The sequence below is a fragment of the Sapajus apella genome, unplaced genomic scaffold, assembly GCF_009761245.1.
Source record: "Sapajus apella isolate SASKATOON/1434 unplaced genomic scaffold, GSC_monkey_1.0 scaffold54, whole genome shotgun sequence".
Taxonomy (NCBI): Eukaryota; Metazoa; Chordata; class Mammalia; order Primates; family Cebidae; genus Sapajus; species Sapajus apella.
This window is the reverse complement of record NW_022436994.1, coordinates 7,251,866-7,275,274: the sequence shown is the minus strand read 5'-3', so window position 1 is coordinate 7,275,274 and position 23,409 is coordinate 7,251,866. Positions and strand designations below refer to the sequence as shown.

The following is a 23,409-nucleotide window of genomic DNA, read 5'->3' as shown; positions in this document are numbered from 1 at the left end:
CTCCTATCAAGCTGGACTCTGGCTTACCCTGGCCTTCCCCTGGTACCTCCTGAGCTTTGACACACGCTTCTCTCAGCCTCACCTGCCTGGCTTTCAAATGCCTTCATGCCCAGCCTCAGGAGACCTTCTCTCCAGAGCTTCTGATCCGTCTCTCCTTGGTTCTTCTTCATGTTCCTAAGAGACTTCCTAAAATCCCTTCACTCTCAGAACGTTCCCTGGCAACATAGTTAATTTCAACTGGGCTTTGAGTGCACTGAGAGTGGGGCTAAGTCGCCTCCACCTCTGTCCTCAGTAGCCCACAGTGGCTGGCCCACAGTGGCTGGCACACAGTAGGAAACACGTTGCTTAGGAACTGTACTGAATTTTAAGTTCCAATTCAATTTAAATAATGCTTGGGGCTAAACATTGTTCTAGAAAAAAGAAAATTACACACGGAACTGCTCTTATGGAATATGAGCAGAGCACAGAAGCAAATGCCAGAAAAATCGTACTAACAGAATGAGAATATACCTTCTTTACGTAAATGGACTAGCCAACAAGCAATGCTTGATTTGCAGCACACGCAAGCGCTTCTACGTGACTAAATTAATAAGCCTATGTTTCTCACAAAAAGCTCTCAAGCACAATAGCTGGAAGGATAAGCAACGTATGTCTCCCATGGTTAACTACACAGCTAAACAGTCATTCTTATACGGAAACAATCCTCTAACGGGAAGCCCCAGTTGAATGGACCTTCAGTTTTAGACGTTGAAGAATTTCCACATGCTGTGGCTGATTGAAAACTTGTTTCAAATCCTTCCTGATCAAGTTTCTTACTAACTTAGCAATATGTCAAGCCTGAAAATGCCAAGGTCTTGAGCCTGGGACTCCATCAAGGCAGGTGTCAACAGGGCAGGCTGGAAAGAAAACCCAGTGGCCTGGTAAGGCCCAGTGACACGGAGACTGCCTCAGCCCACTGGGCTCTTACCACGGTCTGAGATGCAGCCTCAGGAAGTACTCACCAGGAACACAGTACTCACACACGAGAGTTCGCACAATGTTGCCCGTTACCATAATAAATGAAAGAAAACTGTAAATGCCCGACAGGCCTTCAGCAAAGGGTCACACACAGTGGACCATCATACAGCTCTGAAACAATTTTCTAAAAATTCATGAAGAGGCCTAATCTAAAATGTTGGATAAGAAAGGGCAAAATGCGTGACATTATTATCACAAGTGTATGAAATTTGTTTGTATATAGGGAAAGATGAAAAGGACATGAGAAAATCACAACTTCCGCGGTTAGTCTGTGAGAGTATCTGTTATTTTGTCACTTTGGCCATCTCCCGCCATCCTGGCCCTGACCACATCTGTACCGCATCTGTATTACCCTACTGAGAGTTCTCTAGGTTGTTCTGGACACACACAGGGCACTGCAACGTCTTTAATTACCGGCCTTCTGGACATCGCAGACCACCAGCAACCATAAATTCTAGAAATGTTTATGGAATTACATTTACAATTACAGAGAAGCATTACTGCAATAATTAACAATTGCAAAGGGTAATGGATCCATGCTTGGATGGCCACTTAATGAATGTATCATTTAAGATAGATATCTTGGTAATTAACTAATAATAAAGGAATACACTTTAGAAGAGTTCAAACACACAACTGTGGCGAGCGAAGCAGAGCCACGTGCCATGCTCTGCCAGTCAGCCAGGTGTGCCACAAGAGGGTGAATAAATTTCACCTGGAAGGGGCCTACCTTCCGGAAGCCGAGTCCCCCTTGCAGACAGGTGAGCTCCCGCTCCACGCGGCCATCACACCGGCCGGCACACAGCCAGCACTGGGCGGGGAAGAACCAGCCCTGTCCTGTGTGCAGCTCCTTCACCATCACGTGGCTGATGAACCAGCTCGGGGAGGGCCCACAGCTGTCATGCCAGAGGCAGATCTTCCTCAGCAGGCCCAGCTGGGCAGGAGCGCTGGAGGCACACACAGCAGTGTCACATCAGCCGGGTGGGTGATGGTGTGGCCCTGGCATCCCGCCAGCCCCAGTGCTCACCCTCAAGGCACTGATGGCCCACAGAGGGTGGAAGGGACATGTCAACAGATGACTGGCACGCAGAGTGACATGTGAAGCCCCCTGGAACCTGGCCAGAGGGTGGGAAATCCCACCAAGCACAGTGACCCGGCACTCAGGCCTTCAATAGCCACTAGCTTTCCTAAACCAAAGTCACACAAATCCCGTTCATATACTAGTCTCTGGTGTGCATTAGTCTAAAGTTAACGTTTTCTCTCTTAATGAAGACATAATACTCCTAACCAATAAATATCACACAAAAAATTTACCAGAAGAAAAAATAATTTCGTCCAGTCCTTTCACATTTTCTAAAACGCCTGGTGCTTGCATCCTATCTTGTTAAATTCCCTCTTTCCCCAACCCCACCACCTTTATGACACCATGTGTCCTCACTCTTCCAAACTGGGGACAAACCCAATTAAGGTCAGCAGGTTTAGTGTCACAGAAAGCACTAACTATGAACTTTACAAGTATGTAAAAATCAGTAAGTGTTCCTCTCCCACCCTCCCTCCTTCCTTCCCTCACATAAACTTGCTGTTTAATCGACTCTGAATAACAAACTGTAAAAATACACCACAAAATTTGTTTGTCTATAAATTGCTCAGTATTAGAGGCCAATGTTATATTCTACTGTTTTGTTTTTGTGATAAGGCTACACCAATTCTGGTTGACCTCTCTTTCCCAAATCTAGCAGCGAAATATTTTGGAGTACCTCAGGATAAAGGTGTGTCTGGAATTCCTTTCAAACAGGGGCTTCTCTGGACAGGAGAGCTCCTTGGTTTCTGACCGTCCATTGTCGCCACATAAAACAATGTATACCTCAAAACAAAGAACAGGGGTAGGAGCTCAGGCTACTTCATGGCAGACACCATGCAATGCTGGGCAGGGCTTCCTCGCACTTTCTCCCAGCTTCCCATCTTTCCACAAAACCACCTGCATGGTGATGTGTCCCTGCCTGGAGCCAGGGGGTGAGGGGGCATGCCCAGTCCTAGGCCTCCCTGTAGAAAGCCTGGTAGAAATGGCCATTTCTTCACCTATTTGATCTAGAAAAGCCAGATCCCAACTAGGATTTGGGAGGGCATTTATTTTCTCATGAGGGCAGAAGAACACCACGGTGGGCATACCATTTTCCTCCCTGCAGCTTGGCAGGGAGATGCTGGAGGATCCTGGACCCTGGGGGTGGGGGGCACCCATGCACCTGCGGGTACACCCTGGGGAGGCACATGCCAATTGGGCTGGGCTTGTCATTCCTCACTGGTGTCTTCTGTCACATAGAAATGAACAATTCTGATGTAATGTCACTTACCAAGCTTTCATTTAAGAAAGATATTTATTTCTGTTTTTGAAATCCTTCCTTATTCGGAAGTATATATTTTCTTTGACTAGCTTCTAAACTTTGTGTTTTCACCTTTCTGTCTCTAAAGTTCTGGAGTTTATTTTTTTTGTGTATAATGTAAAGATTTAATAGTACCTTTTTCTACAAGGTCAGCTATTGTTCCAAAATATTTTTTGAAACAGTACACCCTTTTCTGTGGTTTGTAAGACCTCTAGTCTGCCCCAGAAATCCTTCCTCAGTGCCTCTCCTGAGGTCACAACATGATCTCAGGTACTAGTTTCAAAATAAGCCTGGATATTGGGTCGGGAGGCCCTTGCCCTGTTGTCTGAGAGTTGGCATCACCAGTCTTGTAATTGTATCGTATTCTTGTATTCTTTTCCACCTAAATTTTAGGATCAGCTTGCCAAGTACCACAAAACACTTTCCTGGAATTATGAGTGGATTTCGTTAGACCCAACCTCATCATGCCTTAGTTTTTCATCTGTAAAGTGGGTATATGAATACAATTTAATCACACTATTATTATTAATGTTATAGATTAAGTTGGGAAAAATGAAAAAGGAAAATCAGCTTTCTCATCCATGGGTGTAGCTCTTTATTGAGATCTTTTATGCATATCAGGTATAGTTCCTTCATGTGGTATCGTATGTGGGGTTTGATGAATTTACTTGTAGGCACTCTGTCATTTTTGACTGTGATGAAGAGGTTCTTATTTTCAACTCCATGTAAACATAAATTTATATTCATATATAACATATAAATACATATATTTGTAAATGGTTATTGCTGTTTCATAGAGATTATTTTGCCGATTTTTTTCTTAATCACAAATTCAGCAAGTTTCTTAAATGTTATTGGTGCTAGCCATGAGAGTGAAGAAACTCCTCCACTTGCTGTGTAGACAACCACATCCCACGCAAAGAACCATCTCTTTCTCCCTTTTGGAACCTTTTTTTCCCCGTTTTATTTCTTGCTTTATTGTTTTCTACTAGGATTTCTAGTGCAATGATAAATAGAGGTGCTGACAGCAGACATTCCTCAGAAATCATGTGAAGTTTCACCACTCAATCTTAGGTATGCTGTAGGTAGATAATCTTTGTTAGGTTAAGAGCATTCCTATGTGTATGATATGCATTGCTTGTGAATATATACATGTATGTTTATCTGACAGACAATTTAAATATACAGTTGGTGATGAAGGGCTTATGGTGAGTAAGGACCACATAAGCTTTAAAAATGTGTTGTGTCCCCAACTATCCTACTATACTGTGGCACCCCATCTCATTCATTCTTCTTCCCATCGAACTCTTTCTCATCCACATCCCAATCCTATGGATTCCGTAAAGTAACCATGGTTCCCTCGGGAAATAGGGGCATGAGTTCCAAGTGCAGAGGGAGCCTCCCTCTCTCTGTGGGATTTGTATCACACACACCTCTAATTGCACATGGCTCTACCCAGGCTCCAGTTTCCACCCCTGCAGACCTCACCTCCACAGCCCACACTGGCACTGCTGCTCCACTCAGCCCAGTGCTGGACTATTTCCTCCTCCTCCACCACATCTGCTTCCCACCCCACCTTCATCCTCCACCAACTTTTCTGGGACTGTTGTCTTCAGCCACAAGTTCAGAAGAGTACAACTCATTCTCAGAGTCTCCAAGATGCACTCAGAGACAGAACAGATCTCCCAGGGCTGCTTTCCACGGTGGAGACAGAGGGAGAAGGGATTGGAGCAGGTGCAGAAGGTGAAGGGGTCTGCTCTTCTCCCTGACAGACGTGCAGGTAGAGGGAGAGCCGTGGAAACGGAAGGCAAGCCTTGCCCCAGCAATGAGATGGGGTCGCTGTGACAGGTAACAGACAAGGCAGCCAAATTACCAAATCCTCACTTCTGATGTTGACAATGCTTAGACACCATCAAAGAGTACCCCCGGATGCTCAAGCTACCTTTGAGGTCAACCTGGCTGGAGCCCGGAAGCCGGTGTCAATGACGACCGCATACAGTTGGTGACCTGGCAGGGGAGCTTCTTGCAGAAAGATGTAACCAGCTTTCTTTTTTTCATGATGATCTACTTGTCTGCTTTTAGTGACCAAAAATCCATAAAGAATCATAGAACCCATAATAAAAATACTGGGAAGCAAGTTTTCTGGGTGGCTATAAACAAAAGGAAAGATACAAAGAAAATTGCTCGTGAAAATAGACATACAGGAAAAGAGTGATTGCCACCCCTAGCCCCCTACAAACAAAAGTCCCTGCTGGGCTTCACTGATATGTTTTTACACTTCTGGGGGCCTGAGTTGGGAGGGCTTTGAAGGCAGGGAGCTGGCCTGTGGTTCTGTGACCAGCACCCCGCAAGCATGGACTCCAGAGGCAAAGAAACCTTGTAATGGACCAGCCTCTGTGCTGGGAGGCTGTGCCATGCTGGGTCTGAGGGACTTTCATTGTGAACTATGGCTAAGAATGCCAATCTCACTGCTATTGTAAAGATTAAGCAAGGCAAATATGCAAAATTCTTGAAACATGCAGGTGCCATTATGTTCCTCTCTCTCTCTCTCTCCTGCTAGCAGAACAAGGCTAGGAGATGCTGGCGGTGTTTTGGAGACCTGCCTCTGCCTCCCACTGCCCCTGTGGATGGTGCTGCTTGTTCCCTAACTGCAGCCTCCACCTACCTGTTCCCAGGTACCAACACTGGCCGGGGAGAGATCACTGAACCCCTGCAGATCCATAGAATGACATTCACATCAAGCTGTTGTGCTGGGATTCTAATCTAACTGTAGTCTTACAGATTTCTGATGGGATCTTGGAGGGTGGGCACCATGGCCTATGCCACATGGGGATGCTGCACTCCCTGCCCCCTGCCACTTTGCTCTTTGATTCCGTCTGAGGGCTGGGCTCTGCTCTTGGTTTCTCACCTGCCCTCTTTTTCCCCACTCATTTCTAACTTAGGTTCCAGGGGAATCTTTTAAACTGGGTCTTAGTCATGAAGTTATAATTACTACAATCTGTCTTCTTTTTTACATTTCAAGCTCTGTGCATAAGTGCCAGTTCCCGAACAGGACGCAGCCTGTCCAGAGCTCTGCCCCATGAGCTCTGCAGGGTGCTCACATCCTTCTACCTGGATAACACTCTGAAACCTTCTGGATTCTGGCAAGATATCCCAGTTGCTACTGCTCCTGTATAACTTCAGGAGTTGCCTCTCTCTGGACATCTTCCAGGCTGCTTCCCTCATGGTTTGCCCCAGCCCCAGTGGTATCAATGTCGCCGTCACCCATGGTTGAGGCTGCTGTCCTCCAAGCCCTGTTCACTGAATGGTCAGTGAGCTTTTCTGCACCCAGCGTCTGTTGCATTAGCAATTTATTTCTTATTTGCTAATTATCTGATCCACCAACTAGTCTATAAAGTAATTTGATTGATGAAACAATAAAGTAAGGTAGAGTTTCCTATTACATGAATATAATGAGAAAAAAAATTAACACCCAACGCCCCAGAAATGCAGACTCCACCTTAGATATTCATTCAGCAAATATTTACTCTGAGCATCGTATTAAATGTAGAGTGACAGTGACAAGACAGAAAAGGTTCCTGTCAATGTCAGCTGACACTCTACCTGTAACTCGGAATCTAAATATAGCCATTTCATAGAAAAGCGGCTATAAAAAGAGTACATTTTAAATGTATTATCTAAAATGGGATACTACAGAGAGAACAAGAGGGAGCTATTAATAATTAGGCTATGACAATAAACATAAACTGGGACAGGCCCCTTAGGCAGTATTGTCACTGTGGATACCAACCCTACCAATGGTAATTAACCAAATTCACACTGAACTAGAACTAAACTTAAAAGTATGAAAAGCATGCGACTTCCTTGTATTTATAAACCTCTCATCATTGAATTTAAATATAGAGAGACAAAACAGATATATTCAACTATATAATATTTAAAGATAATTATCTACTAATAGGCATATTTCAAAAACACAATGATAGTAAGTAACATGGATATCAAGCATCCCCGGAATTATACGTGGGCAACCTGAACAACCAGGAAAACAAATAAAGTCTATGAAGTTTTTATGTAGGAATTGAAACTTACCTCTGGAACTTGGAAATGCCACTCACTTCAAAATTGGCCTTCAGCTTTCTCCTTAGGAGAGCGAATGCCGCGACGCGATCGTAGCTAGGAGGGAAATGGGGATGAGGATGCAGAATGTGTGGAGAGAGCAGCTGTTGACAGTGTGACAGCATGCTGGTTAAAGGAATGTAGAAAGGAAGACAGACTGTAATAATGATAACTGTATGACTAAGATCCAGTTTAAAAGATTCCCTTGAAACCTAAGTTAGAAATGAGTAAGTCTTCCGATATGCCAGAGTTCTTCACATCTGCGTGTTGGGGCACACGGCTCCCGTGGAGGCTGTCCTGAAATGCAGGACTCCAAAGCCATGGCGGACTTTATGACGGCCCTCCACAGCATGGCTGCAGCCTGAGGCTCTCGGGTCCCAGCCATAGCCTCGCTGTACCACTAGTCAAGCTCTCTGCCTAAGTGCCAGCTCCTGGCATTACAAATGTCCTACCCTGACAATCACTATAAACACTGTCTCCTTTTTAAAAAATAAAACCTATCTTACCCTTAATATCTTGTGAGCAGGTCCTATGTGTTATTTATTTATTTATTTATTTATTTTTTTGAGACGGAGTCTCACTATGCTTCCCAGGCTGGAGTGCAGTGGTGTGATTTTGGCTCACTGCAACCTCTGCATCAGGTTCAAGCAATTCTCATGCCTCAGACTCCCTGTAACTGGGATTACAGGTGTGCGCCCATCTAATTTTGTATTTTTAGTAGATATGGGGTTTTGCTATGTTGGCCAGGCTGGTCTCAAACTTCTAACCTCAAGTGATCCACCTGCCTTGGCCTCCCAAAGTTCTGGGATTACAGGCAATGAGCCACCACGCCTGGCCTGTTATTCATTTTTGTACCCTTGGCTCATAAAAAAGTGCCTAGCAGAGAGTAGTTACGTAATGGAGACTAAATGATTGCATTCAATAATTTAATATTGAAGCAAAATATTGGGCCATTACCAGTAAGTTTGGATGCACCCCTAGCAATGGCATTAGAAAAATTTAAGAGTGCAACATAAGAAAAGCAATAAACAGCTATGAATTGCACTGCTATGGCACGCTCTGGATATATTTGCCTCCTAGCAGGAAACCACAAAATATAATGTCTTTTGGCTTATCTATTCTTTAAAAGGAAATGACTATTTCTGTTTCTAAATATGCCAAGAATTATTTATCTATATCCTAATGAAAAGGTAAGGGCAACAAAAATGAATGAACTAAGCTTCTCATAGAATTGTTAGTTTGTCAGCTAGATGATAAAGTATTTCTAATTTAATGACATGACTCATATTCCCAGAAATTCCTGAGAAGGCTGCTCATATCTGCACAGAGACTTTTCTTGCCTCAGAAAGCACACCTTCACCACCAGGCTGTGGAGGGTCCTCTGAAGATGAGGGGCTCTCAGGGCAACATGGGGGCATGGTGAGAGCTGAGGGTCCTGCCTGCCTGACTACAAACTGCATACTCAAAGGATGTCAGCAGTTCCATAATAAGAAAACTGATGGATTCATCTATCACTCATCCATGGACTCATGTCTTCGACAGATGCTTACTAAACACCAACTGCATGCCAGTAACCACCGGAAGAAGGAACATGAGGATGGTCTACAAAGCAGCCCCTGCTCCTTGGGAGCCCACAGAATAGGAGAACCAAGACTGACACGCAAAGCGGCTACAGGAGAACTGACAGGCTGTAGAGTGGCACAAACCAAGAGTGCTCCAGCTTCTTACAGACAAAGTTCAGGAAAGGCGCTAGGGGCGGCGCCAAATGCAGAAGACAATGCAGTCATTTACTAAAACTCTCAGATTCTTTCTCAAGTGTGTCTATACCTGCAGTTCACTTTATCAGGAGAAGTTCCTGGTTGTGGAGAGAAACGTTCAGATTTCCACTCTCTCTTGTCCCAAAACAGGCATCGGATCCACTGGAAATGTACTGTATAGTTCACTGCCTTAGCTAAATATTTGTTTGGAGGTTTTCTGTCATAGTCAGCATCCAATAAGGATAAATAGCCGACACTGGCATCTAAAAAGAGAAAACATATATATAAAGTACAATGTGAGGTTTGCAGAAAGGCATACTCCATTTCAAACGCAGACAGAGTAGCAGCTAGGTGGTGACAAGAAATAGAGATGAGCAAGAACTGAAAGACAACATCAAATTCTAGTCATTTTGTGTCCCTGGAGCATTTAAATTTGGATTAAACCCACTCGGTCAAAGCTCTTGGATGCAGATATGAATTGAGGAATGGCAGAGAATTGGGGAGAAAAACTGTTTCTAGCATCCCTTGTGTTCCAAGTGCCCCCAGATACCCTAAACAGGCCACTCCCCTGATCCTAGTGGGGATGGAAGAAGGTTGAGTCAGTTTCTTTAGCTGCCATTCAAGCCCAGTTCCTGCGCCTTGCCAGTTTGTCAGCCAGCCTGCGAAATTTTAGTACGCCCCGAGTCCGAACCCATTCTGGTAAGGATAGCACAATGACCCATGGAGTTTTAGCCTATCATTTTGTTGACTTTTTATGTTTAGTCTACTTTTTATGTTTAAAAGCAAAAATATTTAATATTCTATTTATTTAACATTGCCCCTAAGACTTTTTAATAAATGGTGTTGGGACAACCAGATACTAGCCCTTTGTAAAAATGTGGGCACCTCATGTTATAAAAAATAATAATTGAGCAAAGCAGACATCTAAATATAACAAAAACAAACTGCACAAGACTAAGGAACACATGAATGACTTCTTTTTATATACATTTCAAACTATGGCTCAAAATCTAAGAGTCTTACAAGAAAAGCTGGATAAATTACTGTTTTAGAAACAGCCCTAACATAAAAAGAGCTCTTAAGTGTCAAAAAAAAAACCCACAAAAAACAACAAACTCTATTCAAAAATGGGCATATATAAAGAATTAACAAAAAAAAAAATGGATAATGGATTTAAATATATGCAAAAATACTCAACTTAATTCATATAAAATGCATGTTAAAATTAACATTTCTCAATTGTATGACTGGCAAAATTCAATAGCTTGAAAATACATCCTGTTGGCAAAGTAGTGGGAAAATCGGCAGTTTCAGACAGTGCTGGAGGGGAACGTGACAGTAGTTATCAAAACCACACAGGCGTTTACAGTTCAACTCAGGAATAGCATATCTAGAAATTTAACTTGGAGATACACTCCTCCCCTTACATATAATACAGTGTATGCACAAGTCTTCCAAATGAATACATAGGAGACTGGCTGAATAAACCACGGACCACCTATACAATGGAGAAGCACGCAGCAGTTAAAAAAAAATGAAGAAGATATTGATGAATAAATACATATGGAGTGATTTCTAAATATGTAATTTAAGTAAGAAAAGCACAATGCAAATGAGTATAAGAAATTAGGGGAAATAATGTGTACATGCATGGGTTTATTCTCCCAAAAAGAAACATAAGAAAAACAATTCTCATAAAATTACAATCATTATTCTTCACAGAACTAGAAAGAAACAAATCCTAAGATTCATATGGAATCAGAAAAGAGCCCACATAGCCAAAGAACTACTAAGCAAAAAGAACAAATCTGGAGGCATCACATTACCAAAATTGAAACTATATACTACAAGGCTATAGTTACCAGCACAGCATGCTACTGGCATAGAAATAGGCATGTAGACCAATGGAACAGAATAGAGAAGCCCAAAATAAGGCCAAATACCTTAAACCAATTGATTTTTGACAAAGCAAACAAAACATAAAGTGGGGAAAGGACATCCTCTTCAACAAATGGTGCTGGGATAATTGGCTAGTCACACATAGAAGAGTAAAACTGGATCCTCGTCTCTCAATTTATGTAAAAAAATCAACTCAAGCTGGATCAAAGACTTAAATCTAAGACCTGAAGCTGTAAACTTCTAAAAGATAACATTGGAAAACTCTTCTAGACATTGGCTTAAGAAATAATTCATGACCAGGACCCAAAAGCAAATGCAGAAATAAATAAATAAATAAATAGATGGGACCCAATTAATCCAAAAAGGTTCTGAAAAGCAAAAGAAATAATCAGCAGAGTAAAGAGACAACCCACAAAGTGGGAGAAAATATTTGCAATCTATGCATCCAACAAAGGACTAATATCCAGAATCTATAAAGAACTCAAACAAATCAGCAAGAATAAACAAATAATTCCATTGAATAGTGGGCAAGGACATGAACAGACAATTCTCAAAAGTAAAGATGATATGTAAATGGCCAAGAAATATATGAAAAAATACTCCACATCACTAAGTGTTAGGGAAAATTAAAACCACAATGAGATACCATCCTACTCCTGCAAAAATGGCCATAATTAAAAAAAAAATAGATGCTGGTGTGGATGTGGTGAAAAGGGAACACTTTTACACTGCTTGTGGGAATATAAACTAGTCCAACAGAACCAGCCTGAATGCCCATCAACCAACAAGTGGATAAAGAAAATGTGGTATGTATACATCATGAAATACCACTCAGCCATAAAAAGGAACAAAACAATGGCATTTATAGCAACCTGGATGGAGCTGGAGACCATTATTCTAAGTGAGGTAACTCAGGAATGGAAAACCAAGTATTGAATGTTCTCACTTATAAGTGGGAGATAAGCTATGAGGATGCAACGGCAAAAGAATGATATAACGGACTTTGGGGACTTAAGGGGAAGGGAGGGAGGGTAAGAGATAAAAATTCTACACATAGGATGCAGGGTATACTGCTTGGTGATGAGTGCACCAAAATCTCACAAATCACCACTAAGGAACTTATTCATGAAACCAAAAACCACCTGTTCCCCCAAAACTATTGAAATAAAATAAAATAATGAAAACAATTGCCCATAAGGAATAGGTGAGAACAGGTAAAGAAATAAGGCTATTGAAAGATTTAGCTCTGAATACATACACCTTTAAATATGGTTTAGACATTTGAACAATAAAAATGTCTCACAAATTCAAAACAAATAATGTTTTAAAATGGGGCTGGGCGCCGTGGCTCACAGCTGTAATCTGTGGGAGGCCGAGCAGGGTGAATCGCCTGAGGTAAGGAGTTCAAGACCAGCCTGACCAACATGGTGAAACCCTATCTCTACTAAAAATACAAAAATTAGCTGGGCTTGGTGGTGTGTACCTGTAATCTCAGTTACTCAGGAGGCTGAGGCAGGAGAATCACTTGAACCCGGGAGGCGGAGGTTGCAGTGAGCCAAGATCACACCATTGCACTCCAGCCTGGGCAACAAGAGCGAGATTCCGTCTCAAAAAAAAAAAAAAAAATAGAGGCCTTAGCATTAAGTAGATGTAAAAAAGCAAACCTAGGTGTATACAACATTTACATCAAAACCCCACAGAGAAAATAATTTATTCAAGTAACTTTTGACTATGTGCTCTTACTGTAATATTATATAAGAATGTAAAGTCAAAACTAATAAAAAAAATTCTGGAAAGAAATATTGAACTTCATCTGGTAGGTTTGGGTTTGTTAGGGGTACAGGTACCTTAATTCTAAAACGATTTTTTGTACACAGTAGGACAGAGCAAAGAGAGTTTTGCTCATTGGAAACTGGCTGTCAAGTTGTCATGTTTTGGCAACCGGAATTCTCACTGTAGGAGAATGGGGGTCTAAACACACAATGGGAGAAAGTAAGAAGGAACACTGGGTGTTGGATTTGAATTAAGGCACTGACATAAACTCATTTTACACACACAGACACACACACACACAGAGAGAGAGAGAGAGAGAGAATTAAATCAAGGACACCCCAATAGCAATGAGCAAATCTGATGCACAGTTCTTGTGTTCTAATGTCATTTCCCATCAAAGAACCAAGCCTCAATGAGGACATGGCTGGTTCCAAGGAAGGGCTGGCCAAACACAGGATAAGCCAGGACATGTCCCAGGAAGTAAAGAAACATTTAAGGATAGTGATATCATGTCAGAAAACCCTCAGGAAGCATCTTGAGGTAACTCCCACTGGAATAATTTATGCATCAAAAAGTAAAATGATGGAGTTGAAATAAACACATCGAGTTTTTAAGAACTGCTATGCATCGTAGAGACAAGAGAGCAAGAGTAAGACAGTGAGAGACAGAAGCTCGTTTTTACTGAAGATTGCCAGCTAATTCATGGTGGAATTAGCAAATCACCATTTTGTAGCCCACTAAGTACCTATATCACCCATGGATCCTTAAAATCATGGTGTGACAGTTTGTAGGGGAAGAAGATATTAAGATGGTCTCACAAGTATCGTCTCTATTTTTAAAAGAAACAAATATAATTTGTTTCATTTTTAAAGAAACAAATGGTGACTGGTTCTCAGAGGAAAATAATTATATTCCAGTAAAAATGTAGAGACAATGGGTCTGGTCCATTCACTGAGTCAGAAGCCAGCTCCTCTCCAGGGCCAGGGCCTGTGGAAGCTAGCATAAAGCACGTGCCTGATGAGTTGCCTGTGAGTGCACTTCAGCACACTGAGTTCCAGTTTCTTGCTTCTTTGGGGAGGGGGTCGCTGGGGCTCAGAATCCTAAGTCACCAGGGACAGACCACTGAGTGGGGGTGAGCCCCAAACTTCACACTCTGCTCCCACACTGTTTCAGAGGGGGTCCTGTGCCCTATTAATACATGAGATACAGAGGTGCCTCGGAAGTCCTGGCTCAACTCCGAGGTCAGGGAAGCTTAGTGGAGGTTGGTTTGAGGGAAGCGAGCCAGGAGGGTGCTGCAGGCAAAGACCCAGCCTGAGCATATTCAGAGACCTGAGGATTGAGCAATCGCAGAGCCCTGGGGATCAGGAGGAGGCAACAGAGACACATTGGGGAGAGATGGGCAGGGCCGTGAGCAGCGCCAGCCGCTGCATCACAAGGATGGTGCTCATGATGGGGCAGTTTCCATGTGTGGTATCTATTGTGGAGCAGTCTGTTTATAAGCAGGCAGAGAAAGGATTTTGATGTTTTGTCATGAATAAGGAAAAACGCCACTATATACACACAGGTTATAGGGGATGTTTTAATCACATAAACAGAATTGGAAAATAAGGCACCTTGTCCACTGACCTTTCTGAGAAGCAGCAGGTATATAAATCTGCACAATCGACTCATCCCAGAAGTAGATCTGCTTTACAAAAAAATCAGAGGGAGTAGGTGTCTCAGAGAATCTAGGAGATAAAAATAAAATAGGGATTTCTTGTTTTTTTCTTCTACCTCAAAGATTTTAGTTAAATTTCTATCAAGTGTTTACTCAATTTGTGCAAAACATCCTTGTCACTGTAAGGAGGTAGCCTGGGACAAAAAAGGGTCAATATGCTTAATTCCATAACACCACTTGGTCTCTTAATAAAAACTCCTACATAACACTTTCACCCTGTATCTCCTTAAAAAACAAACACTTCAGTAAAAAATAAGAACAAGAACGGCCATGTGCTTAATTCCACAACACCACTTGGTCGTTTAATAAAAACTCCTACATAACACTTTTACCCGGCATCTCATTAAAAACAAACACTTTAGTAAAAAACAAGAACAAGAATGGCCCGCACGGTCTGTAGGAATAAGACAAACAGCACTGGCTACACAAATTTAGGGAGGGCTACTGCAACACACACACGTATGTTTGCATGTTTGTATTAACTCCATATCATAACTTGTTTGCAGATAAAAGATAGCAAGCACAAAGCACAGGAGTAGTCTTAGTAGTTAGACTCAGAAATTTCTCAAAACTGATTTATCTTTTCTGCATGTGACTTAAAGAATTAAGTTAAAATCCAAACTCTAAGCAGATTGCCACTTTTCGACATCGAATGGCTTAGTTCATTTGGCAGAATGAGAATCAGGCCAACAAGCAGAGATTAAATTGCGTGCCAAGGGCTGTGTGGATAGCGCCTGCATAAGATACAGCCTTGCTCATGAGAATCCTTTAATCTAGTTGAGATGCCCACCCAACCAATCAGGAGCAATGAAACAGTGAGCATCTTTGCCACATAGCCTAAACACACGAGGACACGGAGAAAAAAAGTAATCAAGCTCTGCCCATTCAGATCTCCAACGAACTCTGCAGACTGGTGGTTTCCATTAGCACTTTTGCTGTAGAATTCCAAAGAATCTTTTCAATAGTCATTTATTTAACCTTCCCAGGTAATTTATTTATTAACTGGGGCCTATGAAAGTCTCATGAGCCCAACATCCCTGAGAAAAATAATTATTCTATCAAGTTTCCTTAGATATATAAATTTAAACACATTTTCTCCTTTTGGAAAAATTAAAAAAAAAAAATTCTAGCTCAGACCTATACTGAGAGAATTAGATTTCTAAATGAGATCGTATGTATTATTACTAATAATTATAATGCTTTTCACTCCAGTAATCAGGGATTCAACCTCAAAAAACAAAGTCAGGAAGCTTACTGTCTGAACAGCAGAATGGTAACAATTTCTTTAAACAATGAGCCTCATTATTGCTTTAAAAACACAATTTAATTCACTGATTTTTTTTTTTTCACAAAACATTCTCTTTTTTTTTTGAGATGGAGTTTCACTCTTGTTACCCAGGCTGGAGTGTAATGGCACAATCTCGGCTCACCGCAACCTCCGCCTCCTGGGTTCAGGCAATTCTCCTGCCTCAGCCTCCTGAGTAGCTGGGACTACAGGCACGCGCCACCATGCCCAGCTAATTTTTTGTATTTTTAGTAGAGACGGGGTTTCACCATGTTGACCAGGATGGTCTCCATCTCTTGACCTCGTGATCCACCTGCCTTGGTCTCCCAAAGTGCTGGGATTACAGGCATGAGCCACCGCGCCCGGCCAATTTTTGTATTTTTAGTAGAGACGGGGTTTCACCATGTTGACCAGGATGGTCTCCATCTCTTGACCTCGTGATTCACCCGCCTCGGCCTCCCAAAGTGCTGGGATTCCAGGCATGAGCCACCGCGTCCGGCCCACAAAATATTCTTAAGGACGATATGCTTACTCCAATCTCATTTCCATTGTAGCTGTCACCGTCAACACACCTTACTAGCAACATGATGGGAAATGCCCTTGTAACAGGTTTGGAAAACTCAATTTCTATCTGTAGAGATTCCTGGGGGTTTTCAGAAAGCTCAGTGAACTGATGGAGATTCACTTTATCCCGAAGCAATACAAATGTTGTTTTATTTCTCCTATTATCCTGCCATCACAAAGAAAATAAGTTTAGCAAAATTTGCCTTTGGTAAAATAAACACATTACAAATCAGCCAGCACAGCCTAAGTGAAGCAGACATAGTGAGAAAGGCTCTCCTTACCGGGCCATCTTCCTGCCCAAACTCGACCATCACGGGTTTCCTTAGCCACTGCTTGTTGATGGGTCTTCTGCTGGAGCAGTTGTAGAGATTGAGGCCCACAACTCCTCCAATCTTGGGGAACAAAGACATCTCAGACCAAATGGCAGCAAGCAGTGGACGTAAGCAAGAAAGGCAGCCAACCAACGTATCATGGTGCTACTGTTACACTTACATAAAATTATATGCCTGATATTAGAGGACAGCATACAAAAATAAACCAGTTTTACTACTCAGGATGGCAGGATTAGGGTGAATATAATGCTTCATTTGCATCATTCTTATTAAAATTAATAATTTCTAAAGTATCTTAAAGTATTTGTTATTTTAAAAGCTCATACAAAAGAAATATCTGGTCATTGTAGATAATCAGGAAGGGACAGAAAAGTCTACAGAAAAGTGAAGAATAGCTTTCCTATAGTCCCATTGCTCAGATAAATCATATTGGAGGATGCTGAGTGCCAAACTTTTGCTATGTAATAGAGTACTTAGTTGGCAGACAATTCAGTCATGTCTTTTTGCACAGTCTTCCAAAATTACTAAAATTCCCTGACTGACATCATATTAGTTAGCTATATATAAACTCTATCCCTATGTTGAACACTTACATTTTTATTTGAGTTTTCATAAATAATGTTGTTTTAAATAAATAAATAAGACAAGACATCTTACTCTGAACAAATCTTTTTTCATTTCCCTAGTGTAGATTCTTATAAGGGTAACAGCGGAGGCCAGGCTGTTGCTGGACGCCTAGTTGACAAAGTGCTTTCCAAAATGTCATGCTGACAGGTGCCCTGGTTTACTCAATGCAGCAATACAAGCAGTAAGTGTTTTTAAGTAATTGTACTTTTGTAAGTTAAAAAAAAAGTCAGTTTAATTTGTGTTTTTTGTTGCTTGTGAGTTTGAATTATTTTCATATGCTGATTAGCCATTTCCATTCAAAAAAGCAAATGCTGTAAAAGATGATCATATTTTGACCCAAATAAGATATACCTCATTAATTTGTCTATACCTCCATCAGACATTTGTTAGGTCACCAAATGAGCCAGGTACTTGAGCCAGACTGGGGTCCAGGGCTACAGAAATATGGAGAATCCTTGCTCTCTGCCCTTCCAAACTCACTCACAATGACCCTGGGGTCAATTCACAAAGCTTCTGAATGTAGAGGTGAGGTGGACATCTATAAAATGGCCAAGTGGCTGGGACAATCCTCCCTGACTTCCCCATCCTCACATCCCCCTTTCACTGTGGTCTTCTGTTCCGCCTGACCTCCCAGGGAGCCAGGAGCCACCCCGCAGGTTCAGCCTGGCTGTGCCTCTCTGGAGAGAATGGAGGAAGGGTGGTATGCACTGTCAAGTTCTCAGCAGCCCCTTCTTAAGTGTAATTCAGGTATACTCCCCATTTGATATTAGAACCATGTCTTCATCATTCTAAAGACATGATTGGCCACAGTGCTTGCATAATCACTGCATCACATGCTGCAACTCGCCAGAGCCTTCTGTTCTCTGGCAATGGATTAGACAGCCTCAAGGAAACACTGAATGGGCCCAGTGACCCAGATACAGGCGACATCTAGTTTTGCCAGGGTTTTTCCGGAGAACCTAACCTTCTAAGAGGAGTAGAGTCAGCAACATGTTCTAAGTGGCCCCTCTTGGCACTGAGAGAGTGAAAACATGCAAAAAAAAATCCAGGTGCAAATGTGCCAACCTAATCTGTCTTTTTGTCATTAAAGCCCAATTACCGCAAATTTGAAATGGTCATTAGAAGTGGCAGGTCATCTGCCAGCTTGTACCTGCCCAGGAACTTGGCCCCCTGGATATGGGCTCTTCTTGAAGAGTATAAGTTGGCTAATGTAGCAGGGGCTCTGTGTCCCCGCCCCAGCAGGACTGTGCCCAGCAAGGTCACCAGGTAAATGCACCTGGACAGATCCCAGGCTCTGGACAGAGTTCTGAAGGTTGCGATGAAGACGGGTCCGGAACTCCATCTGCCCAGTGCTAACGTGATTCAAAGAGAGACAACCCTGAAACACAGAGTACAGGGAGTGGAATGTTTACAACACAAATGAGCAAACCGTCTTGAATCCAGATCAAGGGAGGGGGAAAAAGAATTAAAAAGATAGCTCATGGCAAGTTAGATTGGATTCATTTGCCTGATCAAAGATTTTGATAAAACGGTATAAATGGCATTTTATTTTGACACATCTTTCTGTGACATGTTATTCATTTTTCAACAATTGATATGCTTCTGGGGAGTTCTTAAACCATCAAAAGGAAGTTTTTGTACCATAATGATTTTTAAAACATGGAGACACAGCAGGAAGCAAGAGTGCAGGCCTTCGGGCTCAGCGCTGGGTAAGTAGGCAACAAATGTTCTTAAACACTCATGGGTAATGATGATGATTATTAGTAGGTTCAGATAGACTATTTATTTCCCAAATGTAACGGTAGCCATCAGTTACATAAACCAGCAGGACTGGAGAGGATGTTCAACTGGCAGGAGAGGAAGGCCAGAGCCTACTCACTTACTGCTTCTTGAAAGCATTGGCCATTTCATAGAGTAAAAGCAAAAAATCTCAGAGACAATCCCAAAGTTACCAGAGCAGAAATAAATGAAATAAACTTTGGCCTTTTTAAAGCAGTTATGTGTCAGCAGGGCTACTTTTTTTTTTTTTTTTTTTTTTGAGACGGAGTCTCGCTCTGACACCAGGCTGGAGTGCAAGGGCACAATCTTGGCTCACTGTAACCACCATCTCCTGGTTCAAATGATTCTTCCACCTCAGCCTCTCGAGTAGCTGAGTCTACAAGCATGCACCACCGCACCTGGCTAATTTTTGTATTTTTAGTAGAGACAGGATTTCACCATGTTGGCCAGGATGGTCTTGATCTCTTTACTTTGTGATCTGCCTGCCTCGGCCTCTGAAAGTGCTGGGATTACGGGCATGAGCCACTGTGCCTGGCCAGCAGGGCTACTTTTAAAATTACTGTATGCAATAAATCAATAAATCATTTACATTACTTTACATCATTCCTCAAACAGCAGAAAGTATCCTGAGAAATAATGTTTCTGAGTCAAACATCCCAGGTTTCCCAAATGAAAATCTACCAACACAGAAAGGATAAAACCGAAGCAAGGTTTCACTGGAAGCATTACAATATTACCACGAAATACTTAAAATTCAAAACAGAAGTCTCCAAGCACCAAACTCCACCCAGAAAAATACACACAATCCTTCAGAAACTGATTCTGTTTTTGGTTTTGAGAAGTAGTTACACATACAGGTTAACATCCTGGGAGAGGAAACCAGTATTTTTATGGATGGAGAAAAAGTGTGATTTACCAACAATAAATGTGAGATGACCGTAATTCCTTCCTCACGTAGATAGCCTTCATCCTTTGAGTTTTCTTGCTCAGAGACTTCCCAGACTCTGGATATGAGACTGATGACCTCAAGCCCCACTCCTTTGTCAACCACGAAAGGCCCTGAGAACCGGCTTTGAGCAAGGAGTGCCCGGGTGTACTTGAGGATGAGAACTGCACTCATAAAACTTAGCTGAACAAAGAGAAAAGATGTAAATAAAATGCTTCATGGTGTATGATGCATATATACTTGCCTCTTTTATTATTATAAGGAATTAAAACGACAGAACTATGGTCAGAGAGAACTGGATTTAAATCCAGGTTTGCTCTTAATAGGTGATCATTGGCTAGCTTCCTAAGTAACAAGTTGCTTTCTGATATTCACCCTCTTGAGCAAAGGAAAATAAATGGTCTCTACACTCTAAGATGTTACATGGTTTAAACCCCAACAACCACTTTGCAAATTCCTTCACAAATTGGCCCCCACTTCCTCCCACAGCCTTCTCCCTCCCCATTACCTAAGTGCATTCTATTCTCAAGCCACACTGAATCTTTTGTTGTTCCAAAAGAACTGAGGCTTTTTCTTGATGTCTTACAGATTCCCCTCTGCCCTCGTTTGGACTGGCAAAATCCAATCCCAAATTTCTCTTTCTTCTTTTCTTCCCTTCTCTCCTCTACTCTCTCCTCCCCTCCCGTCCCCTCTTTTCTCCTCTCTCTCTCATTCCCTCCCTCTATCTCTTTTGTTTAGAGATGGGGTCTCACTCTATCACCCAGGCTGGGGTGCAGTGGCACAAGCATAGCTCACTGCAGACTTGAACTCCTGGACTTACATGATTCTCTCACCTCAGCTTCCCAAGTGCTGGGACTACAGACATGCCCAGACTTCTCTCTCTGTTTTTGAATTCTTAATATAGTCCCCTTTCAAGCTTACACAAAAGTAGAGAGAATAGTATAGTAGTATAATATGCCTGTCATCCAACATTAACAATTATTCACCGGAATACTTTTTCTTCTATTCTCTACTCAACTTTAAACAAACATTTAAAAGCAGAAAGCAAATCTCAGATATTACTTTTATCTATGAACATTTTAGTGTGTAGTGCTGATAGATAAGGATTCTTTCTGAAACCATGCCCACAATGCCATTATCACATCTAACAAAACTATGATTCTTTACTACATACCTTCTAAAACCAACCTCAAATGCCCACGAGACAAAGTCAGCTGCACCACTGCTTGTGTTTATGCAGAATTTTGTCATTCTCCTAATCATAGAACTAAGCATATTTGTGGAAGTATATCTGTTTGCAACTTCATTCCTCCATGCTTAAAAGGCGCAGACTAATCTTTTTCTTCCTTGTACTTTAGCAGCTCCTGGCAATTGCTAAATAAATGTGTGCTCATGAAATGGAATTGAGATTCTATTTTCTGTTGGCCATGCTTGTTTAATCACAATGATATCTAGCGGCTTAGATATACCTTTTAAAATCTCGTTCTTTCATCAACAGTAAGGTTAAACTAGTTTGGAAATGCATTTAAACTACTATTAAAGGCCCTTTACAAGAGGTAGCTTACCATGGATATTAGGACTTAAAATGAAAGAATAGTCTTTAAAATTAAACAAGTGCTTTAAAGAATATATTATACCCACTTTCACAATACTAACTTTTTTGACCAAAAATATTAGAGATGGTCACTGTAAGAGGACAATCGTGTTCAGTTTTCTCTCCCACTCTGAACTAAGAACTGTGGCAGACCCTGGGGTGCAGGGATGCATGTGAGAGGATTGGTGGCAGGAATGATTTGATCTCCACCAGATTCATGCTGTGGAGCCTCATGTAGGGTCATTGCTGGGAAGTAATTCCATTTCCCAGTCCCGCGAGTCCAGGTGAGGCCATGTGATGCTCAACAGAGAAAGGTAAGCGCAGCGAGGTGTGCACCTGAGGGCCACATGACTGACAGGCAGCATACCTTCCCCATGCGCTATTCCCCTGACTTAGGAAGCCACAGAGTGGAGGTGTTGGGGGCACAAGATGGACAGAGCCAGAGTCCCTGAGTCACCACGAGGGAGACCACCGGCTGAACACCTGCTATGGAATGTGGGCAAATGAAGAAAAAACATCTGTTGTATTCAGCTTCTGGGATTTCAGGATTACCTGTCATAGCAACTGACTTTATTTTAACTAATATGCTTTGTGTCTTAGGAGGCTAAGTAGCCTAAAGCTGGAAGACAGATGTACAAAAAGAAATTATAAATCAAAGGTGTTGAAGTGCTAAAACAAAGTCATGTACAAATTTGTCTCCAACAAAATGAACTCTGTCTTCAGACCTCAGTGAAGATTTCACAAAGAAGGTGGCATTTGAATCTACCATTGAGGAGAAAGTAATTATTTTTTTTCAGGAGAAGAAGCAACTTGCTTCAGTTATGGGAAAATATACCATTTGAAGGACAGAAGGGGCATCCCGAATGCCCGCACAGGGGAGCTGCCGGTGTTGGGTCGTGTGCGCAGTGAGGTGCAGAGAGTCAGGTGGAAATGGGTGAAGTGTTCGTATGATATAAAGAACAATTGGATTTTGTCCTCAAACTACTAGAATGCCATCAAGTATTCTGATCAAACAGATGGCATGACCAGGTGTGTTGTTTATGAACAGCTCATCAGAAGAGTGAAGAATGATGATGCCCTTCCACCTGGGCTGGAGGTTGTTGGAGTGGAGTGGCCCAAGATAAGGAGGGGAGACTCAGGCAGGAGGGGTGGGAGGAGGACAGGGCCATCGAGCCACTGTTCCTGTATCCATTCCCCGTCTCTTCTGAGCTCCTGCCATGTGCCACACCTATGGTATTTTTGTCGTGAAAGGAAGGTCCCTTGTATTAGGGAGTTTACATTCTAGTGGGGAAAGAGCAGCAATAAACAAATGAGATAGTTGCTGTTGTGAAAATATTGAAGGAGACAGAGCGTAACAGGAAGAGAGGATGACTTCAGAGGGTGTATCTGGGATGATGTCTCTAAGAAAGTAGCATTTGTGCTGAGAGTCCATGAAAGGTCAGCTATTTGAGAAGCCAAGGGGAGGGCACAGCAGGAAAAGGAGCAAGCCAGTACCCCTGGAGCATGGCTAGGAAGGGGGAGAAAAGCCAGGAGAAGAGGACAGAAGGAAAGAAGGAGCCAGATGCTGCAGCCACGTAAGATATTTGGTTTCTATTCCACAGGCAGTGAGCAGCCATGGG

General features: G+C 42.2%; 1 protein-coding gene across 1 annotated transcript in view; it reads right to left on the bottom strand.

The window, feature by feature from the left end:
* Positions 1-23,409, bottom strand: part of PKD1L1 (polycystin 1 like 1, transient receptor potential channel interacting) — a 183,103-nt gene that overhangs the window by 63,239 nt on the left and 96,455 nt on the right. The window contains 10 exon segments of the mRNA XM_032244258.1: positions 1,748-1,964; positions 2,775-2,881; positions 5,341-5,548; positions 7,491-7,574; positions 9,345-9,537; positions 14,573-14,673; positions 16,521-16,678; positions 16,794-16,904; positions 18,622-18,849; positions 20,167-20,379. Coding sequence (XP_032100149.1) covers positions 1,748-1,964; positions 2,775-2,881; positions 5,341-5,548; positions 7,491-7,574; positions 9,345-9,537; positions 14,573-14,673; positions 16,521-16,678; positions 16,794-16,904; positions 18,622-18,849; positions 20,167-20,379 — 1,620 coding nt within the window.